Source organism: Piliocolobus tephrosceles, chromosome 2, assembly GCF_002776525.5.
Source record: "Piliocolobus tephrosceles isolate RC106 chromosome 2, ASM277652v3, whole genome shotgun sequence".
NCBI lineage: Eukaryota > Metazoa > Chordata > Mammalia > Primates > Cercopithecidae > Piliocolobus > Piliocolobus tephrosceles.
The window spans coordinates 153,263,350-153,281,126 of NC_045435.1; the positions used below are offsets into that span (position 1 = coordinate 153,263,350).

General features: G+C 36.1%; 1 protein-coding gene across 8 annotated transcripts in view; it reads right to left on the bottom strand.

Moving 5' to 3' along the window:
* The window catches only part of PIK3R4 (phosphoinositide-3-kinase regulatory subunit 4), a 73,312-nt gene that overhangs the window by 26,826 nt on the left and 28,709 nt on the right, over positions 1–17,777 (bottom strand). For 3 of the 8 annotated variants that reach the window (XM_023207396.1, XM_023207398.1, XM_023207399.1), the window contains 6 exons: positions 15,773–15,918; positions 15,276–15,305; positions 13,776–13,979; positions 4,822–5,023; positions 3,486–3,673; positions 2,113–2,323 (listed from right to left, as the gene is read on the bottom strand). In XM_023207396.1, the coding sequence (XP_023063164.1) occupies positions 2,113–2,323; positions 3,486–3,673; positions 4,822–5,023; positions 13,776–13,979; positions 15,276–15,305; positions 15,773–15,918 (981 nt within the window). Of the gene's footprint in view, positions 1–2,112; positions 2,324–3,485; positions 3,674–4,821; positions 5,024–13,775; positions 13,980–14,162; positions 14,234–15,275; positions 15,306–15,772; positions 15,919–17,777 lie in introns of all 8 variants that reach the window. The other 5 variants (XM_023207402.1, XM_023207401.1, XM_023207404.1 and 2 more) reach the window with 5 other exon arrangements.

Consider the following 17,777-nt stretch of genomic DNA (forward strand, 5'->3'; position numbering starts at 1 on the left):
TAGCCTATAGTAAACATCCAAATGTTGGCTGATTCTCTTTTTACTTGAAATCATTTATTCTATGGTATAAACACATTAGTATAAATGGTATTATAAATTACAGCCTCAGAATGTTCATGGACTTTCCAGTACTTTGACATCTATAACCTATGTTTTCTTATGTATATTCTTTTCTTGAGTATGATTAATTTCCTCTAACAAATTATACATTCCCTGGGGCCAGAAACCATGTCTTATCCATTCATGGTTCATTCACAGCACCTAAATAGGTACCTGCACATAACTGTCTTCAATGTTTGATAGCTTCTTTTGTATTAAGTATAACAGTTCATTATATTTAATACCATAAGATTTTAAAATAAAACAGAAAGCTATGCTAAAGAGCATACTGTACTGGGAATCACCACTGTGGCAACCTAAGTGATGATAATGTCATTTTAGAAATGATTTATTTTCACCAAGAAACAAAAATGAAACTGATACCACTGCCAAACCGAGCTTACTCTAAAATGAAAAACAAAATGTTTCCCCTTAGATCTCTGGCTCACATGTGTGGGAACAGAAGCTAAATGTGATTTTTAAGAATATGCTGGATTTGAAAGTGATCAAAAACACTTTGTCATGAAGTCTAATAATCTACCAGGCTAGGCTGCACATTTCCCTTTGGAGAAAATCAATTTCACACAGCTACTCAAGTGCAGAAAGAAAAAAATCAAGAGTCCAACAGTCACTGCACATTTCTTGAACTACAAAATTTGACATCTTTTCTGTGATTTATTAAATAAAATGTATTACTCTACTAAGTATAATATGCCACTTACAAAGACAGACTCTATCATAAAATACAGCAGTCTGTGCTCAACTTTTCAGTTTTTAAAGTAGCGCTGGTATATAATATTGATTCGTATCACAAAAAGTTTCAACATTAAAAAATTCCAAAATGTTTATTTTGATAAGAAAATTTATGCAACTAACGATGCTACTTGCCACTTAACAGTATCTTCTAAATCTTTAAATCATTGACCTTTACCAGCATTTTCCCCAAGTCCACATCAGTAGCCCATGGGAATTCACATGATTTGTAAATATCTATTTATAAGCACACTATGCATCTTCTCAATTTCAATTTTTATCATTAAAATGTAGAGACAGAAACTCAAAAAATATTTTTAAACCTACAAATCTAGTGTCAAAGACTAGCTCTGCTACATTACACTAGGCAAGTCTGCTAAGACAGCTGAGTCAGATTTTCATTTGAAGTATCTCTAAATTACTTTTAAGTCTTAACAATACAGAACTGCTTCCTCATAATTTTAATGTTGATCATCGTTAAGGCGTAGGGTTAGAGGTGACGTTGTTTTCTTTTTTAATTATTTATTTATTTACTTTTTTTTTTTTTTGAGACGGAGTCTTGCTCTGTCGCCCAGATTATGCAGTGGCATAATCTCAGTTCACTGCAACCTCTACCTCCCAGGTTCAAGCAATTCTCCTGCCTTAGCCTCCCAAGTAGCTGGGATCACAGGCGTGTGCCACCACACCTGGCTAATTTTTGTATTTTTAGTAGCGATGGGGTGACACCATGTTAACCAGGCTGGTCTCGAACTCCTGACCTCAAGTGATCCGTCCACCTCAGCCTCCCAAAGTGCTGGGGTTACAGGTGTGAGCCACCACACCCAGCCTATTTTCTTTTCAAAAGTACTCATCATTTTCTAAATTTTCTAACTTTTTCTTAATATTAATCAAAGTATGTTAAACCTTCCAGAAATTAAAAGCAGGAATTTGGTCAAAGAAGCCAGACATTCAAATGAGAAAGTGGCAAGACATTAAACAGGTAAAACTTAGTACTATAAGTGGGGAAAATGAAGCACAGATAGGCTAAATTATTATGTGATTGGCCTAACTATGACTTTGCCAGCTGCCCCCACAACTAAAAAGATCCAACTCAACAAATAATGACACGATTTCTCACTCACTGCTTCTTCCTCTGGGTTTCCCAAACAACATTTTTGTTCTTACCTCTTTTGTCTGGTAGTTAAGTATTCATTTCTTCTATTAGATTCTAGCCTTAAGCACCTAGACTAGACTATAACTACCTATCAATGGAACTTTTACCAGGTGGTGGTGGTTTACTCTCCCATTCAGCATTTTCCATCATCTGCTTAGCTATTCTCTCAGCATTGCACTGCTCCCGCTTTTGCTGGATGAGTTGCTGAAGTTCAGTTTTACAAGTTGTGATCCGAATCTGATAGGTGGATGGTAAAATTGTACTACTTAAAACTGGTATTACTGGTTTTTTATTTTGCAGAGTTGTCACTTCTGGAACCTACAAAACAAATGGAATTCTAACTATTTATGTCATAAGCAAAGTATATTTGAAGATAAAAGCGTACCCATGTTTTTATCTATAAATTATAACAGCTTTTTGTCATTAATGTACCAATTTTAAAATTCATTTAAATACATTTTTTCAATGAAAACCCAGTTAAAATGAAATTTAACCACAAATGCTACATTTCCATTCTTTATATAAATCCTACATTTTATATATAAAAAAACTGATCAGCACAAAAATAACATTAAACAAAAATTATCATTAAGTGAAAAGAAGAAGTGGAATTTCAATTTAATTAATCTGGTTCAATTAATATTTTTTATTTAAGATATGATTGACTAGGAAAGAGCTGCCTTAAATTAAACTTATGTCAAATACAGATGCTCCTTGACTTACAATAGCATTACATCCCAATAAGCCTATCATAAGTTGAAAATATCATTAAGTCAAAAATGCATTTAATACACCCAACTACTGAACATCACAGCTTAGCATAGCCTACCTTAAACATTCTCAGAACCCTTACATTAGCCAACAGTTGGGCTAATTATCTAACACAAAGCCTATTTTATAATAAAGTGATGAATATCTCATGTAACTTACTGAAATCTGTACTGAACACAAAAAATGGGATGGCTATATAGGTACCAGAGTACAGTTTCTAATGAATGAATATTACTTTCACACCATACAAACTCAAAAAATCCTAAGTCTAACCATTGTTGTCAAGAATGATCTGTACATCAAAAGCATCATGACATTTATCACACATAGGAAATTTGGGACTTCTTCCCAGAAGTATTTTTGCTATTTTATAGATATAGCTATGTTATACTGGAGGAGGAATAAAAAAGATTTAAAAGGTTCACTGCAGTGTAATTATAATCACAGTTCATAATAGTTTCTTCAGCCCACAATTTCAGATCACTTTATTGGCAAGTACTCTAAAATGAGACCTTTTTAGTACTTTCAATAACTACATTTCCTCCTCACTATAAAATTAAAGATAAACCTGTCTTAGAAAGGAATATGTCCTCCCTAAAAGAAAAGTCACCATATTAATTTTTCTACTACAGTACACAGCCTTTAAACATCCAAAATAGCAGAACGGGGTTCAAAGACATTAGAAGGACTACTGACTGGGTGACAGTACCTGTGGAGAAGTTGACAAAGGTACACAAATGCCAGCAGAGGACTCGGAACGAGGAGGTTTCCCAGTCTGAATCATCTCCTGATCACTCCCTTTAGGTAGGGCCTGTGGCATGTTTGGTGGGTCCAGTGACCCAAACATGCTTTTCCATTCTTCATTTACGTTTGAGTCTTGTTTTACATGTTTTCTGGCTATGAAAATATATTCGGAATAGTTAGTCTGAAGGTAGCCTTTAAAACCATTATGTGCTTTTATTGCCTTTGGAGGGGACAGGAGAGGGGTCAGGGACAGCACTACACTTCATATCCTTTTTGTTCCTTAAGATTTCTAATTTATTCATATTCATATATCAACTCATTAACTCTCATTTCATTTCTAGGGCAGATGGAACAGATGTGCTTCCAATGATTTTAATAATAAGACCTAATTACTTCCTAGTTTCCCAAGGCCAGCTCAATTTCAACTAACCACTATATCTAAAGTAGCGAATAGTAAGAAAATGGCATCTGTTTTAATTTGCATTTATTAAATTATTTACCTTTTCATATATATGCATTCTATTCTATCAGTTGTCTGTTCAATCTTTCTTTTTTTGGCTTGCTTTCTTATTAATTTGTATGTTTTATATATTATGGATCTAAACCATTAAAACTTAAGTTACAAATACTTTTTCTCAAATTTGGCAATTAGAAGTTTATTTTAAATAAAATTCACTAGCTGCCTTCAAAATCTAATGCTAGAATAGAGGAAATTTTAAAGGCATATAATTGGCAGTGAATGCACATGCAAAAAGGGCATGCACAGGATCTTAAAAAACTTCATACAATCAATGTCAATGTCACAAGAGCTCACAGTTTCAAATCTCAAGACTGCAAATGGTTAAGTCTTATCTGGTCTCTACTCTTGCATTTCATTGTTAATAGCAAGACCTTTCTTTTGAATTCATTGGGTATTACCTACTAATAATGAACTAGAAAACTTGATACCATTTTACATAGACTATTGTTCTTGGGTTGCTGGTTAAAGGGTTAAAAAAAAAAAAGAATTTCATCTTCAGTCATACACCTCCATGGTGACAACGTGATTTTACTGTAAAAGCAGAGCTATCGAATCAGACCTTGGTTTGTCACAGAGTTGTGATTCTGGCAAGTTACTTCCTTAACTGTTAGTATGATTCCCTATTTTTCTTCCCCAAAATCTCCCTGCTAAGTAATGGAGTCACTGTATTTGAAAGTTCTTTATCTGTGAAATGGGGCTTTTTATTATTAATTAGCTAAAAAACAGTCTTATGAAATAATTAACAACAACAAGCTACACACACACAAACAAGCATACTAACCCCGTTTGTCATCCGGTTCTTGTTTGGTTTTAACAAGATCAACTTGTCTCCCAGTTATGCCTAAAGCTGCCAAGTCAATTACACCTTTCTGACTACTATCATGAAGATGGCTCTGGTCCACTATATTGGCCTTTGCTTTATTAGATTTCATCATGAAGTCTTTCAGTGCCAGAAGTTTATCTTCCTCTTCCTCTGTCATTCCCTAAAGCCAAATAAAACCATATGTTCTAGTTTATTTTCACAAGTAATAAAAACAGACCTCAGAATGACTAACATCTGAAGGAACAAATCACCCAATTTAAAACTGAAAGAGTCAGAAGGGTGAAACAATTAAGTGCAAGTGAAAAATAAAGTTAACAAAACAGAATGACATGTCACTACTAAGATCTCCCAGAACATTCTATTAGGGCACTTTGTAATTTGTATCATGATTTATATTTTAACTTTCTTCCTAAAGGACAGTATTCAAACATAACTCATCTTTGGAATTTCCAAAGAACACAACGTGTGATATATAGTAATATTTAAAATACAACTGTTGAATAAATATTTATTATCTGAACAAAAACTCTGAATGTATAATATTAAGCAAAAGAAAGTGTACCGACTTCAACTTTGCTCCTGGTTGTGTTGAGAAATGTATACTGAATGAGTATATAAAGGCATTCTATGATATATAAAATATACTATGCAACTAAAGGATTGATTGGAATGCTGCCTGAACTGCAGATCTGAGCAACAAATCCAGTAGCAATCTAGGATAATGGCTGAGGTCAGACTGCCTAGGTTCAAATTCCAGCCCTGATTACTACTTACTATATGTGTGCACTTCTATTTATCTATAAAGATAATTACTAGCACCCATCTTATCAGATTATAGTGAAATTTACATGCTAATCCACCTAAAATATTTAGCGCACTTGAAACGGACAAATACTAAGTAATCAATCTAAATAATTAATTCATTGGCAACTTAAATATTCTGGAAAATGTGGCAGTTCTGCGTGTCTTTCTTTCCAACCATCCACAGAATCCTCTAGTACATTTTTATCAAGCAAAGGAATAAAAAACATTCATTTAATAAAATGTCAGTTCTCCTGAGGCCTCAATCTAGAATCTCACTAGAGTTTAGAGTCATATTCACAATTCTCAGGCAGACTATGATAAAACCAACCCTAGGAGGGCACAAAGCTAAAAAACATGAAATAAAATTGCATTAAAGTACAATAATAATAGACATATTCTTGACTAAATCCCAGTGTTAACTTGCAACACTTAGTTTATTTTCATGTCTCCTCCTAAAATTCACTTTAAATAGACAATAGCTACTTTATAGCCAAAGTAAGAGCTCTCTTTTTGTTAGTCTATGTTTTAGTCCACAAAAGGGAGGGCCAACAGTAAGGGCTATAAATAGTAATGAAGTACTGATATATGCTACAACATAGGGGGACCTTAAAAACATTAAGATCAGTGAAAGAAGCTAGGCACAGAAGGCCACATATTGCATGATTCCATTAATAGGAAATGTCCAGATTAAGCAATCCATAGAGACAGAAAGTAGATTAGCGATTGCCAGGGGCTAAGGGAAAGAAAATGACTGCTAATGGATACAAGGTTTCTTTTCAGGGTGATGAAAATGTTCTGGGATTTAACAGTGGTGATGGTTGCACAACTTTGCGAATGTACTAAAAAGCAGTAAGCTGTACACTTCAAAAGTGAATTTTATGGTAGTGAATTGTATCTCAATAAAAAAATAATGTTAGCACTGCACCATGAAAAACAAACAAATTGACAAGAACATTACAAGAAAGGAAAACTACAGGACAAGGTTGTTCATAAACTCAAACGAAAAAATATCCACTGAAGTAGGAGCAAACCAAATCCAGTGTACCTAAAAACATTTTATATATTTATATTTTATTTATTTTCTAAAACTACATTTATATATAGATACAATATGACAAAGCTATGTTTATTTCAAATATCCAGGGAATAAAGTAAGTTTAAAATATGAAAAATCAATCAACATATTTCAACACATTAACAGAATAGAAAAACCATATAATAATCTCAACAGATAAAAGACATTTGATAAAATTTAGCATTCTTCCAATAATCATCTTAGCAAGCCAGAAAGAGGATTTCCTTAATCTGTTCAAAAGATTGTACAAAAAAACTAATAGCAAAAATCACACTGAATGGTACAATGTTGAGAGTTTTCCCTCTGATATGCGAAACAAGGATGCCTGCTCACACCAAATCTCTTTAATACTATACTAAATATCCTAGTCATTTAAATAAGGCAAGGAAAACAAAGGTATTTAGATTGGAAAAAAAATGAATAAAATAGTCACTGTTCACGCATGATACAACTGTGAATGTACAAGTTCAAAAGAAAATGTACAAGCAAATTACTGTAATTAATAAGTTTTATGAGGTTGCCAAAGGAAATATAAAAATTTCTCCATATACCAGCTACAAACAAAATAATGTTTCAATTTGCCAATTGTAATAGCATTCAAAATAATCAAAAGTGACAAGCTGACTTCTACAGGTTCAATGCAATCTCAATATATCAACAAATTTTTATTGTATAAAGTGACAAGCTGATGAAAAAAATCATATAGAAAACGTGTAAGAAAATGCCAAGAATCAAGGATAGCCAAGAAACTCTTGAAAAAGAAAAAGAAAAAAAAAATGTTAAGGATAGCCAAGAAAATGTTGAAACAGAAAGGAAAAAAAAAAAAAAAAAAAGCTGGGAAATGTTTTTTCCCACCAAAGATCAAGCCTAAGTTATGGTAACTAAGAAAGTGCAGTACTAGTGTAAGTCCATAAACATACCCACAGACTTCAGCTTCTGACTGATGAAATCACAGGGACCAGACTAGTTTTACTCTTCCACTTTAAACAACTTCAAACCGTACAAAACACACACACACACAGACACACACTTTTCAGGCATGGGAAAACAGGCAGACAGGGCTACAACGCCTAAAATATTTAAAACTGAGTCCTATGACTGTCCCAGCAATACTGTCTAGAGTTGCCAGGCTATGGCAGAAGGAACATAGAATAAAACAGAGCTGATTTCAAGGACATATCAAGAGTTCAAGAAAGCTACAAAGGCTAACTCTGTGGGGCAGAGAAATGAAGAAGAGGGATCTGCACAGAATGAGTGCTTCAGAGGGCTACAGAAGGGTCTCCTGAAGTCTTTGGCTGAATATTAAACTATGGAAACTACCTGAGGCCATAGAAAGAACACCACAAGGTTGGGAACAGTGAAAGACCTCTTACTATACACAAAGCATCATGTTCTGAGAAGTCCTTAGTAGTGGTACTAAACTGACCAACTAAGGGTTGGTCTGGACCTATCCTAAACCTATCTTAACAAAGCTTAAAAGCAAAGCTTAAAAGGATGAAACTGATTCCAAGTAACTGTGCAGCAGAACAAGTCCAACACAGCAAAGCAAAGCAATTCAACACCCAACATAAAATTCACAATCGACAGAGAAAGAAACTGCATGGCTGGAGGGCAGGGATTAGATAAAAACTTAACATTGCATTATGTATCTTCTTACAGCTTTTGAATTTTAAAAGCGGTATTCATACTAATCTGTCAAAAAGTACAAAAATAAAAATCATTAAAAATGTAACTCATTTTTTAAAGGAGTGAAATCATTTTGTATTATTTATTAGAACCTGATTAAATGGATACAAATAAAACAGGAAGCTCTTGTAGATGGATCTAACAACAACAGTCCTTCCAAGAGTCGCTTCTTGATGTAAGTTCTACTGAAAATCTGGAGTACAGATTCCAACTCCCATATGGGTAATGTTCCAAAAGTGTATGTTAAGTCTATTAGCTGGAACTACTAACATATTTTCCCATAGAAACAATGCTAGGCTGGTCTAGAAAGGCCTACTTTACCCATGATGTGTCTCAAGTACAGTCCCGTATAGAAGAGCACTGAAGAACTGTAAGCTAAAAAGAAAAATATGTAGGAGTGCTCATATTGCCTGCTTGCAGAAACTAAAAATACGACCCTTCGCTCTGTAGCCCTGATATTAGAAACAAGGACTCGCCGGGCGCGGAGGCTCACGCCTGTAATCCCAGCACTTTGGGAGGCCAAGGCAGGCAGATCACCTGAGGTTGGGAGTTCATGACCAGCCTGACCAACATGGAGAAACCTCATCTCTACTAAAAATACAAAAGTAGACAGGCCTGGCGGCGCATGCCTGTAATCCCAGCTACTCTGGAGGCTCAGACAGGAGAATCACTTGAACCTGGGAGGCAGAGGTTGTGGTGAGCCGAGATCGTGCCATTCACTCTAGCCTGGGCAACAACAAACTCCATCTCAATAAGAAAGAAAGAAAGGAAAGGAAAGGAGAAGGGAGGGAGGGAGGGAGGGAGGGAGGGAGGGAGGGAGGAAGGAAGGAAGGAAGGAAGGAAGGAAGGAAGGAAGGACTCAATTCCTATCTCCAAAGCCTCCCCTGGATCTAAGTCTCTGCTAGTAATCCTAAGAAACTCAGGTAGCACAGGGACCAAAAAGAAATGAAGGTAGAGAAACGGCTTGTAATGGGCTGGAGGAGATAAACTGCACATGGGCTTCTTCCTAAGTCTGTATAAAATCCAAGCAAGCTTCTGAGTCTTAGCTCTATGTCCTCTGTTTATTTTACTTTAGAGGCAACACAGCATAGTGTAGGAGTGTAGGCTTTGGAATCAGGTAGGTTTAGATTCAAATGCCAACTCTGAAACTTACTGTACTATCTGAACATAAGCAAGTTAACTACCTTCCTTGTGTCTCCATTCCCTTATCTATAAAACAGGAATAACATCTGTTGCTCAAATTTGTTTTAAGGATAGTCAAAAACATGGAAATCACAAACTACAGTGGTAAAGTTGTTGGCTTTCAAAAAACCGGAAGCTGGTGTTGTTCTGCTGTTATTTCTAGTAAGAACTTCAGAGATTCTGGCCTGCTCTCCCTTCTACTAGCAGTGCTTATCTCTTGAACAGAGGATTGTCCCCTAACCTCTAGGAGTCTCCTAAAGCCACTGGAACCAGAGATAACATAAAATGGGGGATTGTTTGTTCCTCTTTTTCCACTCAGACAAATGAGGGGATCACTGACAGACCAATGAAGATATCACACACTGACATTTCAGAGGAATATGGGTCAGTGAGCTTTAGTGATTTGTATCATGGCACCCAGTAATGGGGGCTGGCATTGAGGGAGCAGCAGTGGTAGAAGCGGTTAGAAGAACCATAGGAAGCAGGAAGTAGAACGGCTATGGAAATTGTTCCTTCCCACTCCCTCCTGTTACCAGTGTCAAAACCTACACCTTAGCAAGGTAAAAAGAAGAGATGAGGGGCTAGGGTAGTCCCATGAGGTAAACTAATGACTGACAAGGAAAAGAAAATGTCAGGATGAAGGTTTGTTTTGTTGTTTCTTGAGACGGAGTTTTGCTCTGTCACCCAGGCTGGAGTGCAATGGCACGATCTTGGCTCATTGCAACCTCTGTCTCTCAGGTTCAAGCGATTTCCCTGCCTCAGCCTCCCAAGTAGCTGGGAGGTGTACACACCACGCCCAGCCAATTTTGGGGATTTTTAGTAGAGACAGCATTTTACCATGTCAGCCAGGCTGGTCTCAAAACTCCCAACCTCGTGATCTGCCCGCCTCAGCCTCCCAAAGTGCTGAGATTACAGGCATGAGCCACCGCACCAGGCCCAGAATGAAGGTTTTTAAATTAATATATAGGATAGGCAGGGGAGAGAGAAATAGAGTCACAATGGCCAAGCCTGAAGAAACATTTAGATTGAGATGGTTTTTACTGCACACTGAAATCTCTTTGGTAAGGATTACTTACTCAGGAGAAACATGAGAAAAATGTGATTCACATTAAAAAATCAGGAAACAACAGGTGCTGGAAAGGATATGGAGAAATAGGAACACTTTTACACTGTTGGTGGGACTGTAAACTAGTTCAACCATTGTGGAAAACAGTGTGGCGATTCCTCAAGGATCTAGAACTAGAAATACCATTTGACCCAGCCATCCCATTACTGGGGATACACCCAAAGGATTTTAAGTCATGCTGCTATAAAGACACATGCACATGTATGTTTATTGCGGCACTATTCACAATAGCAAAGACTTGGAATCAACCCAAACGTCCATCAGTGACAGACTGGATTAAGAAAATATGGCACATATACACCATGGAATACTATGCAGCCATAAAAAAGGATGAGTTCGTGTCCTTTGTAGGGACATGGATGCAGCTGGAAACCATCATTCTCAGCAAACTATCGCAAGAACAGAAAACCAAATACCACATGTTCTCACTCATAGGTGGGAATTGAACAATGAGATCACTTGGACACAGGAAGGGGCGCATCACACACTGGGTCCTATTGTAGGGAGGGGGTAGGGCGGAGGGATAGCATTAGGAGATATACCTAATGTAAATGACGAGTTAATGGATGCAGCACACCAACATGGCACATGTATACATATGTAACAAACCTGCACGTTGTGCACATGTACCCTATAAAGTATAATAATAATTTTTTAAAAAATGAATGAAAGGAAAGTAAAAAGAAAGACTGGTATTCTTTCTTTATCTTTCATTCTTTTTTTTTAATTGTAGAACCAAAAAAAAGAAAAATGTGATTCAGAATCCAATTTTCCACAAATTGCTTTCTAAAATACAAAATATATCTAATGTACAAGCCAAGGTTAAAAGAAAATCCAAAGAAAAAGCTCTTCAGGAATTCAAGTCACATCAAACTAAGTCTTTAAAATTTGCATTATGGCTCATAGAGCATATATTCAGCAACTGTATTCTTTATTTTTAACCATTTTTATTCCTATCTTGGCTTCCCTAAGTTCCACATATCCCTCATGAAACAAGATGTAAATTTAGATTTAATATTTCTTTTTTTCTTGGCTTCCCAAAGTGGTGGGATTACAGGCATGAGCCAACATGCCTGGCCTAGACTTCATATATTTATTTTTTGTTTTTTCTCTAAAAAGCAAAACGGGATACATGTACAGAACATGCAGGTTTGTTACATAGGTATACGTGTGCTATGGTGGTTTGCTTCACCTACTGACCCATCCTCTAAGTTCCCTCCCCTCACCCCCCACCCCTCAACAGGCCCTGGTTTGTGTTGTTTCCCTCCCTCTGTCCATGTGTTCTCATTGTTCAACTCCCACTTATGAGTGAGAACATGTAGTGTTTGGTTTTCTGTTCCTGTGTTTGCTGAGGATAATGGCTTCCAGTTTAATCCATGTCCCTGCAAAGGACATGCTCTCATTCCTTTTGATGGCTGTGTAGTGTTCCACGGTGTATATGTACCACATTTTATTTATCCAGTCTATCATTGATGGGCATCTGGGTTGGTTCCATGTCTTTGCTATTGTAAATAGTGCTGCAATAAACATACATATGCATGTGTCTTTATAGTAGAATGATTTACATTCCTCTGGGTATAAGCCCAGTAATGGGATTGCTGGGTCAAATGGTATTTCTGGTTGTAGACCCTTGAGGAATCACCATACTGTCTTCCACAATGGTTGAACTAATTTATACTCCCACCGACAGTATAAAAGTGTTCCTATTTCTCCACAGCCTCCCCAGGATCTATTTTTTCCTGACGTTTTTTTTTTTTTTGGAGACAGAGTCTCACTCTGTCACCCAGGCTGGAGTGCAGTGGCGCGATCTCTGCTTACTGCAACCTGCACCTCCCAGGTTCAAGCGATTCTCCTGCCTCAGCCTCCCGAGCAGCTGGGATTACAGGCACAGAACACTACATATGGCTAATTTTTGTATTTTTAGTAGAGATGGGGTTTCACCATGTTGGCCAGTCTGGTCTGGAACTCCTGACCTCAGGTGATCCACCTACCTTGGCCTCCCAAAGTGCTGGGTTTATAGGCCTGAGCCACAGTGCCTGGCCCGTTTCCTGACTTTTTAGTAACTGCCATTCTGACTGGTGTGAGATGGTATCTGTGGTTTTGATTTGCATTTCTCTGATCATCAATGATGTTAAGCTTTTTTTCATGTTTGTTGGCTGTGGAAATGTCTTTTTCTGAGAAGTGTCTGTCCATATCCTTTGCCCACTTTTCAATGGGGTTATTTTTCTCTTGTAAATACATTTAAGTTCCTTGTAAATTCTGGATATTAGATCTTTGTCAGATGGGTAGATTTCAAAAATTTTCTCCCATTCTGTAGGCTGCCTGTTCACTCCGATGATGGTTTCTTTTGCTGTGCAGAATCTCTTTAGTTTAATTAGATCCCATTTGTCAATTCTGGCCTTTGTTGCAATTGCTTTTGGCCTTTTTGTCATGAATAGAATTCATATTTCTAAAGAGGCATTACCAATGCCAAGTGTAGTAAGATTACTTCCTAGTTCTAATAAGATTCTGTTAATTGATTCAAATTCATAGGCTTTTAAGATATACCAGTAAACTGCTGGTCTATTAAACCTGAGATGCTTTCTAAGTACCAGTTATTTCAGCTGTTTACGAGTATTAATTACAAATTTGGATCAAAATGAACCAGGATTTTTCTATACTTCATCTGTGTTTTGCAATGTTTCTTCCAGCTAAATTTCATTATATTTTTGGTAAAACACAGAACTGAATCAAGAATACTAATTAAATCTAAGGTTATTTCTACAGTCTTTCCCTCATTTATTTAGCCAGTAATTATGAAAGAAACATAACAGGTCTCCCATGATTCCTTATTTACCTTAACCTGATACTGTATCATCATCTTAGTATTATCTTTGTTTAGGATTCAAAGCAAATGCATAAGATGTTTGCCAGATTTACTTACTCATTTTTCAGGATGTAATCTAATCAATCAAAAATATTTTTTAAAAGCTAAATGGACACTTCAATATTTTTATTAAATTCACATTTAAATGTAAGACTTTGGAAGGGTGATACAACCTGTGAGAGCAGCTTCTTCAGAAGCTGTGCTATGGCAGGATCCTCTGGCGGAGGGCAGTCGGGAAGAGAACCATTTCGTTTCTTCTGACGCATGTGAAGATGTCTGAACAAGCTAGTAATATCTTTAGACCTCAAAGCATAATCAAATATAGAACGGCTTACTGGTTCCTTTAAAACACTGAGCAGAACAAGTTTTCTTTCAATCTATATTAGAAAAATAAAAAGGATCAGCCAAAAATATAACATGTACAGTTATTTTCAAATTGAATAAATACAACTTGCGAAAAGTTAACATATTCATTTTCTAAGAAAATAATAGATATCAACATCTTTGTGTAGAAGAAAAAAGAATACTAGTAAACTTTAAAGAGCTAAGGTATCTCTTACTTTTCATTGTTAGCACTACACCACACATCTGTATCTATCATTGGAAGACTAATCATCCAATCCAGGAAATTCTAGAAAACAAAAAGAGCCTTTTCTAGATCCCAATAAGTCAGACAACATCCTACACCCAAAACATACGTACAGTTCACAGATCTGACAAGCACTAGGTACTGATCCAGAAAAGATGCTCAATAACCACAGGTCTTCCTTCAGTCATCACATTTTCCTGGTAGATTCAACCACTTCTAAAAACCATTGCTATCTCCATAGTGTTTATAAAATCCTTCCTTTAATTATCCAAAAGGAATACATTCCTTGTCAATGCAAATGTAATAAAATGGATGAATACTGCTGATAGTAACCAAGATTATCTTCTTTTTTTTTTTTCTGTGACTCTAGCAGAAGCACCAAGAGGACTTCCTTAAGTATATTTAGCTCCTTGGTGAAGTCAGTCAGTGGAAAGCAGCATAAAAAGGTATCTTTTCTCTAATCCAAACTGTAGAAAAATAAGATTCATGAAGCAAATGAATAATTAGCCTCTCAACTTCTGATCCTGGCCTTTCAAAATACAAAACAGTGACAAAAGAAAAAGTTCAATGAGCAAACTTTTAAATAGAGTTAACTACTCAAAAGGAGTAGATATCTCTAGGCCTAATTTCCAAGGAAGCATAAACTTTTCTAAAAGGGCATTTTTTCTGATAGCGCTATCCATCTTTCATGTATATATAAGTTGCTCTTGGGGTAAAAATAAAAAAAAAATCCTACAAACTCTATGAAATAAAGAATGATAACCTCTAGAAATGAATGAATCTATGAAGAAAAGAGGGTATAACCAAAACCTCCTAGTTTCCAGAGTTTATCCAAGGCCATTTTCTCCAAACAAAGAGAAGGCACATTGAAATACAAAAGTGGTAGAAAGCCAGACAGGTGTGTGAATTCCAAATGGGAAATGGAGTTCTGGTAAAAATAGGAACTTTCAGGATGTTTTAACAGCTAGAATCATCCTTCACCATTTCATTCCATTTAAATGCCTATCTTGATACTTTGCTGTCTAGCAAGATGAAGGGTATAAACACTGAAAAGCTAGGTGAATAATATTTGCCTTGTACATACCAAAGACTCAAAGTTTATCACCAAGTACTGCTAGAGGTGGGGCAGAGGTTGTGGTGTTGTTAGAATAAAAAAGAAAAGACATCAAAACAACCAGTTAGTGGTGAAAAACTTAAATTTGAAAAAGACTTTTTCTAATTTATTATAACTGGATGCAATCAGTAATACTTTTTAAAATAAAAAGCAGAGGTCCATCAACATATATTTTTGCTAGACTATATTTCATTTTTAACAGATGCTTTATATTACACAAAAGAAAATATATGAACTACTATATGCTACATTAGATATAACATGATGTAAAACATAATAATCTTTTGCACTTTTCTAACCTTCAAAGGTGCTTGGTTCATTAACATTAATTAGCTTGAAAGAATATCAAAATGCTATAGCCCAATTTAAACACTTAAAAATGTTAAGAAAAATAGGGCTCTCTACACATTTTTTTTAAAGAGGCACAGTTTGGAGGAAAGACTGACTCCAACTTGGAACATGTATACCTGTATTATTGGTTGGGTAATATATGGGTTGAGATAAGGCATCAGTTTACAGTAGACATCAGCTGTACTTATTTGATGAGCTACCACTGTGATAAATCCCACGGCACCATAACGTATCCATAAATTGGGATGACACAAGAAGGGGGCTAAAGAGGAAAAGAAAAGGTAGGGATCAAATAAGTTATTTCAAACTATCGGGATAAACAAATTTTTACATTATAACATAACTGACAAAAGGATTTTGCCACAATGTTACTATCAGGAGCCTTCCCATACTCAATTACCCTGAGGCATAAACTCAATCAAGTGGACACACTGTTTATAATATTCTCTTATCATAAATATCAGAGCAGTACCAAAAAAGAGTAAAAACAGTTACCTCATAGCTGAGGACTTAAAATTTATATTTTTTTAGTCAGAACTAAAATTGTGTGGGCACTACTCATTTATAACACTGGATTAAAAACTGTTACAGACATAACAAGTCCCAACAGCATACAGCTAACTATTATTCCCCAACTTATACCCCCACAGACGTTCAAGGACATATCCCCTCTACCACCCAAGGGGCAGAGAAATTGGGGAGAAGTTACTTCTCCAAGCTACAGCATAAAGATGAAGGGAACAATCTAGCCTATCTGATATTCTTTTAATGCAGTGGTTTGATCAAATCTAACACATAACTCACAGTTACTTTCACAAGGCATTAATGAATGGAAACAAAAAAGCTGAAAACATGATACCTATTCTTAAAAAGTTTAAAATATGACATTAAACCAAAGAATTAAATTAATGTCTTTCCATACCTTTTATTTTAACGATTTTATGTACTAAACATAAAATCAATGATTTCAACTAATTGACATTAGACTAACCTGATTTAGAATAAAATCCAAACTTCTAAAGGCAAGAAAAATTGTATTAGCTCTGAGCATGCAAACACATCAGCATTCAGAGGATATTTATTTATCCTCTGATATTTATTTAATGTATATAAGAAATACACATTAACAGAGAAACAGGAATACAATTATAGGCTAATAATACTTATATTAAAAGGGGAAGGAGAAAAGATGCATTCAAAATATCTCTCTCCCAAGGTCTCGCATTTCTAAATCTTCTAATTATAAATGAAGATGATTTTGTCTATTTCATAAATACCCTGCAGCCTCTGATCCATCCAACAAGGGACAGTGGGTATTTTCCCTGTGATAAGAGGGAAAATGAGGATTGGAAAAACATTGGTAAACCTCCAGAAAGTAGCTAAACCCATAACGATTTGACAGGAGTTGGGAACTGTATTACAATGTATTATTTATTCTTAACTTTCCTGTATTATACAACCACACTCATCCACTTTGTATACACCTGCGGTATACAAAGGATACTTCTCTGCCCCCTTGCTTTTGGTTTATATCACTTGCTTTGGCCAATGAATATTAGGACAAACAGGAATTTGAAATGTGCTACATAGCTGGGTTTGCCCTCTCGTGCTTCTGCCATCACCATGAGAACATTATGTGGGTAGCCACTGTCCCTACAATGAGGGCCCCAGAATGAGACAGATGAATCACAGTTATCACAGACAACCTGGAGATGCAGAACCTGAAGCAGGGCCACCTATACAACCCACGGGTGCATGATGAAAAATTTACTGAAGGATTTACTGAGATTCTGTGGTTGACTGTTCTACAGCATTATTATATCAGAAAGTAGGTGCCTGATACAAAGCACCTCAAATACTCAAAACAAGAAGCCTGAATCTAAAGAACTTCAATCTAAAGATTGAAGATTGATATTCAATCTTTTCTTCCTTTTTTTTTTTCCTGAGACAAAGTTTCGCTCTTATTGCCCAGGTGGAGTGCAATGGCACGATCTCGGCTCACCGCAACCTCCACCTCCTGGGTTCAAGCAACTCTCCCGCCCCAGCCTTCTGAGTACCAAGGAATACAAACATGCACTGCCAAGCCTGGCTGATTTTGTATTTTTAGTAGAGACGGGGTTT